Below are 17,707 nucleotides of genomic sequence, written 5' to 3'. Positions count from 1 at the left end.
CAAGAGCAAAGAGATGTGTTTTTAGTCTAGATTTAAACTGACAGAGTGTGTCTGCTTCCCGAACAATGCTAGGAAGATTGTTCCAGAGTTTAGGTGCTAAATAGGAAAAGGATCTGCCGCCTTCAGTTGATTTTGATATTCTGGGTATTATCAACTGGCCTGAATTCTGAGATCGCAATAAACGTGAAGGACTATAATGCATTAAGAGCTCACTTAGGTACTGGGGAGCTAAACCATTTAGAGCTTTATAAGTAAGTAGCAAGATTTTAAAATCTATACGATGTTTAATAGGGAGCCAATGTAATGTTGACAGAACTGGGCTAATATGGTCATACTTTCTGGTTCTAGTAAGAACTCTAGCTGCCGCATTTTGGACCAACTGTAGTCTGTTTAAAAGCCGAGCAGAACAACCACCCAGTAGAGCGTTACAATAATCTAGTCTTGAGGTCATGAATGCATGAACCAACTGTTCCGCATTTGTCATTGAGACTAAAAAACTGAAAGGCTACTACATAAACAAAGGGTCTAGCTTATGAATATTAATTTGATGATGTAATTTAACAGTACCAATGAATCAAGTACACCATATGGCTAAAAGTATGGACATAATTTCACCTAAATTTTTGGCAAAATTTCCATTGTCCACAAAAATATTCAAACCCCCCTCCTCCTCCATGTAGACTAATATGTTTCCTCTGGCACATCTGATTTAATCACAACTTCTTACTATTTTAATATATATAAACTCCTAGATTTGCTCCTAATTATGTTCCCTCTGAACAGGTTGCAGTGCTTTATGGGATGATCTGAACTGTTGGCCTCATGCTGAAGTGGGAGAGACTGTGTCGCGCCCGTGCCCCAGTTTCCTTCGGGTCAAAGGTCAGGTGCATTCTAGGAATTTTATTTTATTTTATTTTATTTATTTTATATCTTTAACCCTATAAAGCCTGATTCAGTGGCCCAAGCTGAGCAAAAATATGCAGTTTGGTGCAGATGCTGATATTTATATGGCCAAAAAGAAAATTATATAAAAAATGATGTATGGATAATCAAGTAAACCTAAGTTGCTTCAGTCCATAAGTGTTTATCTTGAAATAATATTAAAAATATAAAAGTTTTTAATAGTAATTTGTTCACACCTTAGTATGGGGACAGTTCTCACTTTTAACTAGTTGCTTATTAGCTTGCATATTGCTAGGATATTGGCTGTTTATTGGTTTATTAATGCCTTATTCTGCATGACCATGTTCTACAGGCCTAAATCCTACCCCATACCTAAACTCAAACACTACAACTACCTAACTATTAATAAGCAGTAAATTAAAAGTAATAGTTAATTGTGAATATGTGTTCCCCATACCAATGTGTTACCAGTTATTCTTATGTTCACTTAATGAAAATCAGTGCAGATTTCACAGCAGAAAGACACATGAACCACAAGCTGAAGGTCGATGTTTTTACAATTATACTAAATTACTTTTATTTGCTAAAAAAGTTGAACTATCAATCAGATGACAAGAGGCATGAAGTAGATGTTTTTCATCATATTAGAAATATGTCTGTCAAATATGATACAGTATGCTTTATAGGGTTAATAAAACAGCACAATGACTGATTGTGGAAGACGTTTGTGATTATGGGCTTATATATTTTATTTCTGGGGGTCCTCAGGGATAAGCTGTTGTACAGGGTTGTAATTGTGTTGCTTGTTGTTTGTTCCTTGTCTGCAGGAGCTGTGATGAAAAACTGCACTGAGAATGGCTGGTCTGAAATGTTCCCGCCGTACGAGCTCGCCTGCGGCCATGAGCTCAATGACAGCTTTCATAATCCCAATGAGTCGGTAATATCAAAATCGTTTTGTTTCTTTTCTCAAAAAAGTTAACAAACTTCAGATCTTTTTTCACTTTAGAACAGATTAAAAATTAAAGAAAGACAGTAAATGCATGTTAAACAGTACAAACGATAACATCCCATTTTCATTTAAATGAACCAGTACAGAAGAACATTCACTTTCATTAAATAAATATAAATATTAAAATAAATATATATATAAATATTTACATAAACATAAATAAAAATGTAAATGTTGCATAATGCAAATCACATCTATCTCTTCTTGTAGGTGCTGGTCTCACACGAGTATTTCTTTTATGTGAAGATCATGTATTCTGTGGGATACGCCATCTCTCTTGTCTCACTCAGCATTGCTCTCACAGTGTTGTGTGTGTTCAGGTAACACTGTGTGTGTGTCTGTGTGTTCACGTGTGTTTTATGAGCATATCAAGTGTACTAATAATACTGAGCAGCAAACAAAAGACTCACTACGCAGTTGCTATGGTGTTCAGGGTGCATTAACCAAAGCATCGTTTGCCAACTATGGTCGCAAGTTATTAACGGTAAAAACACGATTCCAATGTAATACGTTACCACCTAATCATAAATAACATAAAAGGGATATTCATATGTGAATAACATTTAGAAATGAATAATATGAAATGAATAAGGATCAATAAATAATTACTGATACAAAATACTGGTATGGGTTTGTGTTGAATAGCCCATAACAAAGTAATTAATACACTAAGGGCCAGATTTACAAATCAGGGCAAATGAGTGTGTGAGCGCAATTATAAAAAAACGCAGTTGGGAGTGAAAAGTTTTGTGCGTGATCTACCGACGTGCAAAATAGTACAGACGAAGCCAGATCATTTCCATAATGACCAACACAATCTACCAAGAGCAGTGCAAATTAGCGTCTGGTTTAAGATATGCTTTTTTGATGCTGTAAATATTGGCGCAAATACCAGTAAATTGACTAGAGCAAACCTTAGTAAATCACCTTGCGTGATTCATTTTAATACTCTCCTCCCATAAATTTTGCGTCTGAAAAGGAAACTCCTACAAATGCATATGCAATAAGTTCAGCTGCAAAAATAACTGTGTCCATGCTTTTTCAGCGCTAATTTTTCACTGCATGTCTTTAGTACATCCTGACAGTAGTTTTTTAACTCCAAAAGAGGGTTTGTGCTGGTGCAAGCTGTTAGTAAATCTGGTCCATAATGTTCTCTCTTTTAAAATGTAAGGTAGTGTAAATCTCAACATTATCATGTTTGTCTAAAGGACTGAAGTCTCTCAGGTAAAACTCGAGCTCAATTTGCTATTTTATTGCAACTATTACTCCTGCTCGGTTGCTTTCGTAAATATTTAGTTTATACGTAGAGTTACGTTTCAACTCATTTTAATGGTGCAATGCAAAAATATTTAGTAGTGCGTAAACTAGCCTAAGTTGTAACTTACACACAGCAGCTGGCGCCTGGTCTTTAAATATGGCTTGAGTCTCTCCTTCAACATACATACATACAAGTCAACATACAAGTCTATATGATTATTTTGCATGTTTTATTGCTGCAAAACAAAAATCGTAAGTACAATCTCTTATCAAAATAACAAGCTGCATGATTTGAGGTTATGCACTGAAGTGGAGTACCTCTTATGCACTAATAAGGATATTCACCCTAACAAACACCACTAATAAAGATAAAAAACAACAAATAGCAATATATTGCACTTACAAAAACTTTCACATATGCAAACCTTCATACCATATAGGAAATTACAGTTAATGTTAAACACGTACAAACCATTTCATTAATTTTTAAAAGCATAAAATCAACTCTCAGTTTTTTTGTTTCATACTTGATACATCAGTCTTTTATGGCTCATATGGTGTGATATAATGAGAGTATGAAGCTCAGAGTCAAGGAGGAATAAACACATCAATTTTATTCAGAGGCCCAAACTGAGCAAAAATATGCAATTTGGTGAAGTTGCTGATATTTGTATCGGCAATTTTACACTTACACAAACTTTCACATGTACAAATGTTCATACCAACACAGCATGGGAAGTTACAGTTCATGTTAAACACACACAAACCATTCTATTAATTTTTAAAATCAACACACAGTCTACTCTCAGTTAGTGTGCAGCTCCTCAAGTGCAGAGAAACTCTCCTCCAGTGCTTGTTCTGTTAGCGATAACAATCGTAAATCACCTAAAAAGAAGTTAAAACCATTCTGCGCTTTAACGTGGAAGATGGAAAGTGTCCCGAAGTGTAGCGAATTTGTCTGAGACTAAACCGTCACTCTGCTAAACTCTGTGAGCCAAAGAATTCTGCCATTCGTGTTCCAAGATTCATGCTGCGGTTACTTTATACAGGCTGGCGTCGTGATGATAAAGATGTTTAACGTTATGACGTTTGGGTAAGTTTAGAGAAACGTCTAGTTTAGAAAAATTCCACATACCAGATGGAATTAAACACATTTTTATGTACATGATGCATTGAATGTTTTATTGGTTTTATAGGCCTCATCTTCTCTTTAAATCTCTCTCCATCCCAACCCCCTCCAGGAAGCTGCACTGCACTCGTAACTTCATCCACATGCAGCTTTTTTTGTCCTTCATCCTGAGAGCCATCTTCATCTTCATCAGAGATGCCGCGCTGCATTACTCACAGGAGTACTACCACTGCAACTCTCATCCGGTACACACACACATGCATAAACAACCACACAACAAACACATGAGCATAAATGTATTAGATTGTACATATACATGGTAAATAAATGCCCAGATAAGCTCTCTGAGCTGTTGTGTTTCCGGGGTTTCCCTCAGCCTGGCTGCAAAGTGGCACTGTTCCTGTCTAATTACTGCATCCTGGCAAATTACAGCTGGCTGCTGGTGGAAGGTCATTATCTCCACAGCCTCATTAACCTCTCACTGCGTTCACAGAAGAGGCGCCTGCACTGGTACATCCTGCTCGGCTGGGGTAGGTTCCTTTCTCTAGAAAGAATTGACACTTTTCTGTCAGTGGATCATGTTGCTAGTTAATGTGATTCTGTACACCTGTGGTTATTCTGCTAGGATTCCTGTGTGAACTTGAGGAGAAGTGACTTCATAGCCACGGAAAATCACTAAGCTGCTTAAAACTCATTGAGTTCTGAAAAAAGCTCTAGTAACATTTGTGCACGCTTGCCATGATATTTTGTTACGTAATTCAGTGACATTTGGACATTTTCAAGTGTGGCTTAAGTACTTTTGGGGACGACTGTAAATCATGTTTGTTTGCTGAAGAATGAGCTCCCAAAATGATGAATGAAGAGGGTATTTGGTTGAATGTTCTTGTGTTTATGGGAGGTCTTAAAGGGATTGTTTTAAATCCTGTCATCATTTACTCACCCAAATGACATTCCGAACCTTATGACTTTCATTTTTCTCCGGAACACAAAAGAAGATATTCTGAGAAATGTTATTAACCAAACAGTTTTGGTTCCCATTGACTTCCATTGTATGGACCTTAAAAAAGTTTTTGGGTGAGTATATGATTGTAACGGTCCAGGTGGTTGCAATGAAGCACACAACGATGGAGAATACAATCACAGTCTTTAATCACAAATCTAACATGTTGGAGAAACACAGGAGAAACAAAACAGCCACATCCCACATAAGCCAGACTGTAAAAATAACCAAGGGAACTAAGGGCTTAAGGTGCATTCACACCATGTCGTAATTCCTGTAACTACGAGATTCTGACTCGTAAAAAGTGTTCACGTCCTTGCAGAGCTCATAATTACAGCTTGTAAGCTAGGAGTTTTCTGAAAGCTCCCAAATGTATCACGTGGCCGCTGTACCACCTGACCGCTGTAGATTCATTTAGGCGTTGATAGTGGTGCCATATAAATGCATAATTCCCAGTCAAAGGACTTGAACAGCTTCGAATATAACGTCACGTGTTGTCATCTCAAGATTCCGGTAAATATAAGGTGGTGTGAACGCAGCATAAAATACAAAGAGTGAGGTAATTAACTGGAACAGAAACAGGTGTGTAACTAATCAGAATCCATGGAAACACACAAGCAAAGGGAAAACAGGCAAACAGGAAAAGATCAGAACTATACTAGAACACAATGAAACTAAAGGCTGGTTCACATTGGGTGATTTTGGCCACGATTTGGTCCATCTGAGACAAATTTTGCAAATCCTAAAAGATTCCTGTAATCCTATCCTAAAATCTGTAGTCTTTGATCGCTGGTTTGACATGTTCACAGTCAGCTGGTTAATGACCGTTGCAATAAAATCTTACCTCTGGCGAAATTCTGCCAGTGTCAGAAGATTTGGCGCACAATCCTTCAGTGTGACTTCTCTTATGATGAACGTCAAATTGTCTTAGTTTTTCAAGACAAGCCGTGATCAAAATTAACGATATAGATGTCTTTGTTAGCCACCACTTCAGTCCCGTGTGTAATGCAGCTCACAGTCATCGAACGTGTGTGGGTTGATGATGTAAAACTCCAGACAAGTTTTCATGCACCTGTCCGTTTTTAACGCATCTTGACTGTCGTACAGTCTGACATCATGACATCAGTCACGACAGCCGAGATCCCACAGTGTGACATGAGGATCATGTTCGTACAGTCTGACAAGCAACCATCGTAAAGGACTATTATAAATCGCACAGTGTGCACCCGGCTTATGCAGACTGAAAAATAACACTGACATTTATGGGGAAGGTGTGTCCTTGCACCGTAATAACAGTCCAACTGAGAAGGAGGGGTGGGAGCTCTGGAGGCGGACGAGGGGTTGTCGAAGGGCAGGAAACGGGGAGATGATGGCGAGAGAAATCAGGGTGGTGATGATGGTGAGAGGAGTCAGGGAGGAGACGGGAGTAGGAAGAACCAGGTTGGGACCCAGAGCACAGCCAGGACAAAGGCCCACAGCAGAGTCGAGGGGAACCCAGGGGAACAACAGAGAGAGACGGAGCCAATAGAGGTGAAGACCCAGGCAGAGCTGAAGAGCCGATGACCAATGGATCTGGAGGCCAAGGCACAGCAACGGCAACGAGCGTCCGAGGTGGAGCCAGGGTGCCAGGGCACTGAGGCGAGGTGGAGCTGGAGAGAAGGCAGAGCCTGAAGGAGCTGAAGAGGTGGAGGGATGAAGTACAGCTGAAGGCCCAGAACTCACCAAGGCAGACCCGGAGGGATGAGGGAGCCCTGTGGATCCCTAAGGACGACGGCCACAGGTGGAGCCAAAGGAGGGAGGAATCAAGGTGGAGCCAACTGGTCAACAAGCCAAGGTGGGTGACGGGCTTGGCAGCTGGAGGCAGAGCCAGAGGTTCCCCTTGCCAAGGTGGAGCTGGAGACCGAAAGAACCAAGGCAGATCCATGCAGCAGAGTGGAGTCTGAAGGGAGCAACCAGAGGCTTCTTTGGCAGACGAGGTGGGAGAGCAAGACTGGGTGGGACCATTGGAGATGCAGGAGACTTGGAGCTGGGCAGGACCAGCAGAGATGCAGGAGACTTGGAGCTGGACGGGACCAGCAGAGATGGGAGACTCAAGCCCTGGGTAAACTTCGAGTCGAACGCACAGCCTTGCAAAGTATACCTCACTTGACTTGTACATGTACACAGGTGTTTGACGCATACGCAGTTTTGAGCAATCTCTCGCCACGAGTTACAACCCATGTAAATATATTTGTATTCTTTCATCACAGTTGTAAAAATGAGGGTACTTTCTAACCTCTTCGCACTATGTAGGACTCCATTGTCACTGTAGCTTGCATGTGTTCCGGTATGTCCTGTTTTGCACGTCAAAAAAAATTGAAATGCGCATGTGCGACCTGTTCGTAAAAAGTGAAGTATACTTTATAATCCAGGGCTTCTGTGTTGATTAATTAAAAATAAATTAATTATAAATAATTTATACAAAAAGTTAATATCTTTCTAAACTTCTTGTCAGCTACCAAAATGATGATTTCACTTTGTTTTTTAGCTGAGAGGTCAATATACAATTTCACAGGTCATGCAAACTCATGCAGCAGAAGATGAATGCAGTGAATGATCTGCACATGTCTCCTGTATTTGCATACGCATGAATGAAAGTGAAAGGAAGGGAAAGTCTAGTGCATTTGCCCCTGTTTTAGGTCTCACCCTGGCAATGTTAGATATACAATTAAAGCTTAAACAATTACATTTTGTTCCCACAGGGATCCCAATGCTCATTATTATCAGCTGGAGTTTGGCCAAATACCTGCACCAGGATGAAGGGTACGTTCACACACGTTCAGAAGTCAGTTTCAGAGTTATACTCTTTTAACCTCAGTCTGATCTCTCAAGGGACTTTCTTTGTTTATACCAACCTCCTCTGGACAACAACAAAAGATAATTTATTATATTTGTATTATATAAGAGCTATTTTAAACCAGCATGGTTGTGCATGAGAACACACAGTATGTTGTGTGTGTGTGTGAGTGTACGTGTGAGAGTGTTTGTGTGTGTGTATAGGGTATTCCCTACATTTTGGGGACCAAATGTCCCCACGAGAATAGTAATACCAGTACATTTTGACCTTATGGGGACATTTTTTGGCCCCTATGAGGAAAACAGCTTCAAACTAAGTGATATTTTTTTTTGAAAATGTAAAAATACAGAAAGTTTTCTGTGATGGGTAGGGTTAGGCATAGGGTTAGGGGAGAGAATATACAGCTTATACAGTATAAAAAGCATTATGTCTGTGAAAAGTTCCCATAAAACATGGAAACCCAACGTGTGTGTGTGTGTGTGTTGTCAGATGCTGGGAGACGAGAGATCATGGCTGGATATGGTGGTTACTGCGCGTTCCAGTCATCATTTTCATCACAGTAAGCAAACATTCCAGTTAAAGTTTCTGAGTTATTCTCTCAGAGTTAAACAGTGTTTTAACTTTCAAATGGCTCTGCTTACAATATCTTTTTCTGCATATATTTTTTAAAGAATTAGTCATAATACTGTCCTGCCATATTTATAATATTTTTGAAGTACACAACACTTTATATAACATTGAATAGACCTTTCAATTATCTCAAGGGAAATTGTTTTTCAGGTAAACATGCTGTTTTTTCTGAGTATTATTCGGACATTAGTGGCAAAACTGAAAGCCCCTGACATGCATGGAAATGAAATTAATCATCACAGGTGAGAGAAAATAGCACGTTCAGCATTTAATGGTGTGTAACTAGTCGTACCAAACACAATGGCAAAAATAATGACTGTAATTACTGTGACAGAAAAATAATAGGGAGAATTTTGTTTGGGACCATTAGGGTCACAGAAATCATACACTCCAGTTAAAAAAAACAGCTTTATATGATTGAAATAAAATAAATGAGTGTATGAAAAAGACTCATTATCTTTATCTTTATTTATGGTGTAGGAAGCTGGCGAAATCGACATTTCTCTTAGTGTCCCTGTTTGGGCTGCAGTATGTGCTCTTTGCCTTTTTCCCGGATCGAGTGAGCGCGCTAACCTTCAAAATCTGGAATGTCATTGAGCTAGCATTAGCATCCACACAGGTGATGATGTACAACTCAACCTCTCTCTCTCATACATATACATACACACAGTCAAGCCCAATGTATTTATATAGTGCTTTTCATAATACACATTGTTTCAAAGCAGAAAATCATGATGTTAAAGTTTATAATATCTTCATGCCTTACATTTGCATATAGAAGATTAGAGCTGGGCAATGATATAGTTTACATTTTGAGATGATACAAGCAAACAAGCAGTTGAGATTTGCTATAGCCTATATACACCGATCAGGCATAACATTATGACCACCTTCCTAATATTGTGTTGGTCCACCTTTTGCTGCCAAAACAGCCCTGACCCATCGAGGCATGGACTCCTCTAGACCCCTGAAGGTGTGCTGTGGTATCTGCACCAAGATGTTAGCAGCAGATCCTTTAAGTCCTGTAAGTTGCGAGGTGGAGCCTCCATGGATCGGACTTGTTTGTTCAGCACATCCCACAGATGCTCGATTGGATTGAGATCTGGGGAATTTGGAGGCCAAGTCAACACCTCAAACTCGTTGTTGTGCTCCTCAAACCATTCCTGAACCATTTTTGCTTCGTGGCAGGAGCATTATCCTGCTGAAAGAGGCCACAGCCACCAGGGAATACTGTTTCCATGCCGTGCCGTGATGAAGAGATAATCAGTGTTATTCACTTCACCTGTTAGTGGTCATAATCGGCCTGATCGGTGTATATATTGCTTTATGTGAGTGTACAGTATGTATGCAGATACAGTTGAACATACTTTTCCAACTTTATACAGATCTGTGTGATAATATAGTTACATGTTGCAATAAAATAAAAAAAATAAAGCATTTTAGATTTTCAATCTGGTAGACTTATATATCAGTTTAGGTAAGTGTATTATATATGTATGTGGATAATATGGAAGCTTGTTTCCGCCACTAAATTAAAAAATAAAAAGTTAATTACGACTTTTTATCTCGCAATTGTGACTTTATTTCTCACAATTGTGAGTTTACATCTCAGAATTATTTTTTTCTCAGAATTGTGTGATATAAAGTCAGAATTGCAAGTTATAAAATCAGAATTATGAGATATAAAGTCAGAATTGCGAGATATAAAGTCAGAATTGTGAATTATAAAGTCAGAATTGCGAGTTATAAAGTCAGAATTGCGAGATATAAAGTCAGAATTGTGAATTATAAAGTCAGAATTGCGAGTTATAAAGTCAGAATTGCGAGATATAAAGTCAGAATTGCGAGTTATAAAGTCAGAATTGCGAGATATAAAGTCAGAATTGCGAGATATAAAGTCAAAATTGCGAGATATAAAGTCAGAATTGCAAGTTATAAAGTCAGAATTATGAGATATAAAGTCAGAATTGCTAGATATAAAGTCAGAATTGTGAATTATAAAGTCAGAATAGCGAGTTATAAAGTCAAAATTGCGAGATATAAAGTCAGAATTGCGAGATATAAAGTCAGAATTGTCAGATATAAAGTCAGAATTGCGAGTTATAAAGTCAGAATTGCGAGATATAAAGTCAGAATTGCGAGATAAAAAGTCAGAATTCTGAGTTATAAAGTCAGAATAGCGAGACAAAGTCAGAATTGCGAGATAAAAAGTCAGAATTGTGAGTTATAAAGTCAGAATAGCGAGTAATAAAGTCAAAATTGCGAGATATAAAGTCAGAATTGCGAGATATAAAGTCAGAATTGTCAGATATAAAGTCAGAATTGAGAGATATAAAGTCAGAATTGTCAGATATAAAGTCAGAATTGCGAGATATAAAGTCTGAATTGTGAATTATAAAGTCAGAATTGCGAGATATAAAGTCAGAATTGCGAGATATAAAGTCAAAATTGCGAGATATAAAGTCAGAATTGCAAGTTATAAAGTCAGAATTATGAGATATAAAGTCAGAATTGCTAGATATAAAGTCAGAATTGTGAATTATAAAGTCAGAATAGCGAGTTATAAAGTCAAAATTGCGAGATATAAAGTCAGAATTGCGAGATATAAAGTCAGAATTGTCAGATATAAAGTCAGAATTGCGAGTTATAAAGTCAGAATTGCGAGATATAAAGTCAGAATTGCGAGATAAAAAGTCAGAATTGTGAGTTATAAAGTCAGAATAGCGAGACAAAGTCAGAATTGCGAGATAAAAAGTCAGAATTGTGAGTTATAAAGTCAGAATAGCGAGTTATAAAGTCAAAATTGCGAGATATAAAGTCAGAATTGCGAGATATAAAGTCAGAATTGTCAGATATAAAGTCAGAATTGCGAGATATAAAGTCAGAATTGTCAGATATAAAGTCAGAATTGCGAGATATAAAGTCTGAATTGTGAATTATAAAGTCAGAAATGTGAATTATAAAGTCAAAATTATGAGACAAAGTCAGAATTGCAAGTTATTAATTCAGAATTGCAAGTTATTAATTCAGAATTGCGAGATATAAAGTCAGAATTGCGAGTTATAAAGTCAGAATTGCGAATTATAAAGTTTGAATTGTGATATAAAGTCAGAATTGTGAGATATAAAGTCAGAATTGCGAGTTATAAAGTCAGAATTATGAGACATAAAGTCAGAATTACGAGTTATAAAGTCAGAATTGTCAGATATAAAGTCAGAATTGCGAGATAAAAAGTCAGAAGTGTGAGTTATTAAGTCAGAATTGGGAGTTATAAAGTCAGAATTGCGAGATATGAAGTCAGAATTGCGAGATATAAAGTCAGAATTGCGAGATATAAAGTCTGAATTGCGAGATATAAAGTCAGAATTTTCAGATATAAAGTCAGAATTGCAAATTATAAAGTCAGAATTGCGAGATATAAAGTCAGAATTGCAAGATATAAAGTCAGAATTGCGAGATATAAAGTCAGAATTGCGAGATATAAAGTCAGAATTGTCAGATATAAAGTCAGAATTGCAAGATATAAAGTCAGAATTGCAATACATAAAGTCAGAATTGTCAGATATAAAGTCAGAATTGCGATATATAAAGTCAGAATTGTCAGATATAAAGTCAGAATTGTGAATTATAAAGTCAAAATTATGAGACATAAAGTCAGAATTGCAAGTTATTAATTCAGAATTGCAAGTTATTAATTCAGAATTGCGAGATATAAAGTCAGAATTGCGATATATAAAGTCAAAATTGCGAGATATAAAGTCAGAATTGCGAGATATAAAGTCTGAATTGTGTGATTTAAACTCAGAATTGTGAGATATAAAGTCAGAATTGTGAGTTATAAAGTCAGAATAGCGAGTTATAAAGTCAGAATTGCGAGACATAAAGTCAGAATTGCGAGATATAAAGTCAAAATTGCGAGATATAAAGTCTGAATTGTGTGATTTAAAGTCAGAATTGTGAGATATAAAGTCAGAATTGTGAGTTATAAAGTCAGAATAGCGAGTTATAAAGTCAGAATTGCGAGACATAAAGTCAGAATTGCGAGATATAAAGTCAGAATTGCGAGATATAAAGTCAGAACTGTGAGTTATAAAGTCAGAATTATGAGACATAAAGTCAGAATTGCGAGTTATAAAGTCAGAATTGTCAGATATAAAGTCAGAATTGCGAGATAAAAAGTCAGAATTGCGAGATATAAAGTCAGAATTGTGTGATTTAAAGTCAGAATTGTGAGATATAAAGTCAGAATAGTGAGATATAAAGTCAGAATTACGAGATAAAAAGTCAGAATTGCGAGATATAAAGTCAGAATTGCGAGATATAAAGTCAAAATTGCGAGATATAAAGTCAGAATTGCGAGATATAAAGTCAGAATTGTGAGATATAAAGTCAAAATTGCGAGTTATAAAGTCAGAATAGCGAGTTATAAAGTCAGAATTGCGAGTTATAAAGTCAGAATTGCGAGATATAAAGTCAGAATTGCGAGATATAAAGTCAAAATTGCGAGATATAAAGTCAGAATAGCGAGTTATAAAGTCAGAATTGCGAGTTATAAAGTCAGAATTGCGAGATATAAAGTCAGAATTGTCAGATATAAAGTCAGAATTGTGAGATATGAAGTCAGAATAGCGAGTTATAATGTCAGAATTGTGAGACAAAGTCAGAATTGCAAGATATAAAGTCAGAATTGCGAGATATAAAGTCAAAATTGCGACATATAAAGTCAGAATTGCAAGATATAAAGTCAGAATTGCGAGATATGAAGTCAAAATTGCGAGATATAAAGTCAGAATTGCGAGATATAAAGTCAGAATTGTGAGTTATAAAGTCAGAATAGCGAGTTATAAAGTCAGAATTGCGAGACATAAAGTCAGAATTGCGAGATATAAAGTCAGAATTGTCAGATATAAAGTCAGAACTGTGAGTTATAAAGTCAGAATTGCAAGATATAAAGTCAGAATTGTCAGATATAAAGTCAGAATTGCGAGATATAAAGTCAGAATTGCGAGATAAAAAGTCAGAATTGTGAGTTATAAAGTCAGAATAGCGAGTTATAAAGTCAAAATTGCGAGATATAAAGTCAGAATTGCGAGATATAAAGTCAGAATTGTCAGATATAAAGTCAGAATTGCAAGTTATTAATTCAGAATTGCAAGATATAAAGTCAGAATTGCGAGATATAAAGTCAGAATAGCGAGTTATAAAGTCAAAATTGCGAGATATAAAGTCAGAATGGCGAGACATAAAGTCAGAATTGCGAGATAAAAAGTCAGAATTGTGAGTTATAAAGTCAGAATAGCGAGACAAAGTCAGAATTGCGAGATAAAAAGTCAGAATTGTGAGTTATAAAGTCAGAATAGCGAGTTATAAATTCAAAATTGCGAGATATAAAGTCAGAATTGCGAGATATAAAGTCAGAATTGTCAGATATAAAGTCAGAATTGCGAGATATAAAGTCAGAATTGTCAGATATAAAGTCAGAATTGCGAGATATAAAGTCTGAATTGTGAATTATAAAGTCAGAATTGTGAATTATAAAGTCAAAATTATGAGACATAAAGTCAGAATTGCAAGTTATTAATTCAGAATTGCAAGTTATTAATTCAGAATTGCGAGATATAAAGTCAGAATTGTGAGTTATAAAGTCAGAATTGCGAATTATAAAGTTTGAATTGTGATATAAAGTCAGAATTGTGAGATATAAAGTCAGAATTGCGAGTTATAAAGTCAGAATTATGAGACATAAAGTCAGAATTGCGAGTTATAAAGTCAGAATTGTCAGATATAAAGTCAGAATTGCGAGATAAAAAGTCAGAATTGCGAGATATAAAGTCAGAATTGTGTGATTTAAAGTCAGAATTGTGAGATATAAAGTCAGAATAGTGAGATATAAAGTCAGAATAGTGAGATATAAAGTCAGAATTGCGAGATAAAAAGTAAGAATTGTGAGTTATAAAGTCAGAATTGTCAGATATAAAGTCAGAATTGCGAGATATAAAGTCAGAATTGTGTGATTTAAAGTCAGAATTGTGAGATATAAAGTCAGAATAGTGAGATATAAAGTCAGAATTGTGAGATATAAAGTCAGAATTGCGAGATAAAAAGTCAGAATTGTGAGTTATAAAGTCAGAATTGCGAGATATAAAGTCAGAATTGCGAGATATAAAGTCAAAATTGCGAGATATAAAGTCAGAATTGCGAGATATAAAGTCAGAATTGCGAGATATAAAGTCAAAATTGCGAGATATAAAGTCAGAATTGCGAGATATAAAGTCAGAATTGCGAGTTATAAAGTCAGAATAGCGAGTTATAAAGTCAGAATTGCGAGACATAAAGTCAGAATTGCGAGACATAAAGTCAGAATTGCGAGATATAAAGTCTGAATTGCGAGATATAAAGTCAGAATTGTCAGATATGAAGTCAGAATTGTGAGATATAGTCAGAATTGCGAGATAAAAAGTCAGAATTGTGTGATTTAAAGTCAGAATTGCAAATTATAAAGTCAGAATTGCAAATTATAAAGTCAGAATTGCGAGTTATAAAGTCAGAATTGCGAGATATAAAGTCAGAATTGCGAGATATAAAGTCAGAATTGCGAGATATAAAGTCAGAATTGTCAGATATAAAGTCAGAATTGCGAGATATAAAGTCAGAACTGTGAGTTATAAAGTCAGAATTGCGAGATATAAAGTCAGAATTGTCAGATATAAAGTCAGAATTGCGAGATATAAAGTCAGAATTGCGAGATAAAAAGTCAGAATTGTGAGTTATAAAGTCAGAATAGCGAGTTATAAAGTCAAAATTGCGAGATATAAAGTCATAATTGCGAGATATAAAGTCAGAATTGTCAGATATAAAGTCAGAATTGCGAGATATAAAGTCAGAATTGTCAGATATAAAGTCAGAATTGCGATATATAAAGTCAGAATTGTCAGATATAAAGTCAGAATTGCGAGATATAAAGTCAGAATTGTGTGATTTAAAGTCAGAATTGCAAATTATAAAGTCAGAATTGCAAATTATAAAGTCAGAATTGCGAGTTATAAAGTCAGAATTGCGAGATATAAAGTCAGAATTGCGAGATATAAAGTCAGAATTGCGAGATATAAAGTCAGAATTGTCAGATATAAAGTCAGAATTGCGAGATATAAAGTCAGAACTGTGAGTTATAAAGTCAGAATTGCGAGATATAAAGTCAGAATTGTCAGATATAAAGTCAGAATTGCGAGATATAAAGTCAGAATTGCGAGATAAAAAGTCAGAATTGTGAGTTATAAAGTCAGAATAGCGAGTTATAAAGTCAAAATTGCGAGATATAAAGTCATAATTGCGAGATATAAAGTCAGAATTGTCAGATATAAAGTCAGAATTGCGAGATATAAAGTCAGAATTGTCAGATATAAAGTCAGAATTGCGAGATATAAAGTCAGAATTGCGAGATATAAAGTCAGAATTGCGAGATATAAAGTCAGAATTGTCAGATATAAAGTCAGAATTGCAAGTTATTAATTCAGAATTGCAAGATATAAAGTCAGAATTGCGAGATATAAAGTCAGAATTGCGAGATATAAAGTCTGAATTGCGAGATATAAAGTCCGAATTGCGAGATATAAAGTCAGAATTTTTAGATATAAAGTCAGAATTGCGAGACATAAAGTCAGAATTGCGAGATAAAAAGTCAGAATTGTGAGTTATAAAGTCAGAATAGCGAGACAAAGTCAGAATTGCGAGATAAAAAGTCAGAATTGTCAGATATAAAGTCAGAATTGCGAGATATAAAGTCAGAATTGCGAGATATAAAGTCAGAATTGTCAGATATAAAGTCAGAATTGCGAGATATAAAGTCAGAATTGTGAATTATAAAGTCAAAATTATGAGACATAAAGTCAGAATTGCAAGTTATTAATTCAGAATTGCAAGTTATTAATTCAGAATTGCGAGATATAAAGTCAGAATTGTGAGTTATAAAGTCAGAATTGCGAATTATAAAGTTTGAATTGTGATATAAAGTCAGAATTGTGAGATATAAAGTCAGAATTGCGAGTTATAAAGTCAGAATTATGAGACATAAAGTCAGAATTGCGAGTTATAAAGTCAGAATTGTCAGATATAAAGTCAGAATTGCGAGATAAAAAGTCAGAATTGCGAGATATAAAGTCAGAATTGTGTGATTTAAAGTCAGAATTGTGAGATATAAAGTCAGAATAGTGAGATATAAAGTCAGAATAGTGAGATATAAAGTCAGAATTGCGAGATAGAAAGTCAGAATTGCGAGATATAAAGTCAAAATTGCGAGATATAAAGTCAGAATTGCGAGATATAAAGTCAGAATTGCGAGATAGAAAGTCAGAATTGCGAGATATAAAGTCAAAATTGCGAGATATAAAGTCAAAATTGCGAGATATAAAGTCAGAATTGCGAGATATAAAGTCTGCATTGCGAGATATAAAGTCAGAATTGCGAGATATAAAGTCAGAATTGCGAGTTATAAAGTCAGAATAGCGAGTTATAAAGTCAGAATTGCGAGACATAAAGTCAGAATTGCGAGATATAAAGTCAGAATTGCGAGATATAAAGTCAGAATTGTCAGATATAAAGTCAGAATTGCGAGATATAAAGTCAGAATTGCGAGATATAAAGTCAGAATTGTGTGATTTAAAGTCAGAATTGTGTGTTATAAATTCAGAATTGCGATATATAAAGTCAGAATTGCGATATGTAAAGTCAGAATTGTCAGATATAAAGTCAGAATTGTGAATTATAAAGTCAGAATTGCGAGTTATAAAGTCAGAATTGCGAGTTATAAAGTCAGAATTGCGAGTTATAAAGTCAGAATTGCGAGACATAAAGTCAGAATTGCGAGATATAAAGTCAGAATTGCGAGATATAAAGTCAGAATTGCGAGATATAAAGTCAGAATTGTGTGATTTAAAGTCAGAATTG

General features: G+C 35.7%; 1 protein-coding gene across 2 annotated transcripts in view; it reads left to right on the top strand.

Annotated features, from left to right (window-relative positions):
- The window catches only part of LOC125269740 (secretin receptor), a 40,246-nt gene that overhangs the window by 9,107 nt on the left and 13,432 nt on the right, over window positions 1–17,707 (top strand). The window contains exons 3-11 of one of the 2 annotated variants that reach the window (XM_048192694.1): window positions 784–879; window positions 1,731–1,840; window positions 2,123–2,232; window positions 4,366–4,543; window positions 4,675–4,828; window positions 8,040–8,100; window positions 8,624–8,693; window positions 8,915–9,006; window positions 9,245–9,383. In XM_048192694.1, the coding sequence (XP_048048651.1) occupies window positions 784–879; window positions 1,731–1,840; window positions 2,123–2,232; window positions 4,366–4,543; window positions 4,675–4,828; window positions 8,040–8,100; window positions 8,624–8,693; window positions 8,915–9,006; window positions 9,245–9,383 (1,010 nt within the window). The remainder of the gene's footprint in view (window positions 1–783; window positions 880–1,730; window positions 1,841–2,122; window positions 2,233–4,365; window positions 4,544–4,674; window positions 4,829–8,039; window positions 8,101–8,623; window positions 8,694–8,914; window positions 9,007–9,244; window positions 9,384–17,707) is intronic. The other variant, XM_048192695.1, reaches the window with a different exon arrangement.

Source organism: Megalobrama amblycephala, linkage group LG6, assembly GCF_018812025.1.
Source record: "Megalobrama amblycephala isolate DHTTF-2021 linkage group LG6, ASM1881202v1, whole genome shotgun sequence".
NCBI classification, from domain to species: domain Eukaryota; kingdom Metazoa; phylum Chordata; class Actinopteri; order Cypriniformes; family Xenocyprididae; genus Megalobrama; species Megalobrama amblycephala.
Note: the sequence above shows the minus strand (reverse complement) of the source record. Positions and strands in the feature narration are given on the sequence as shown.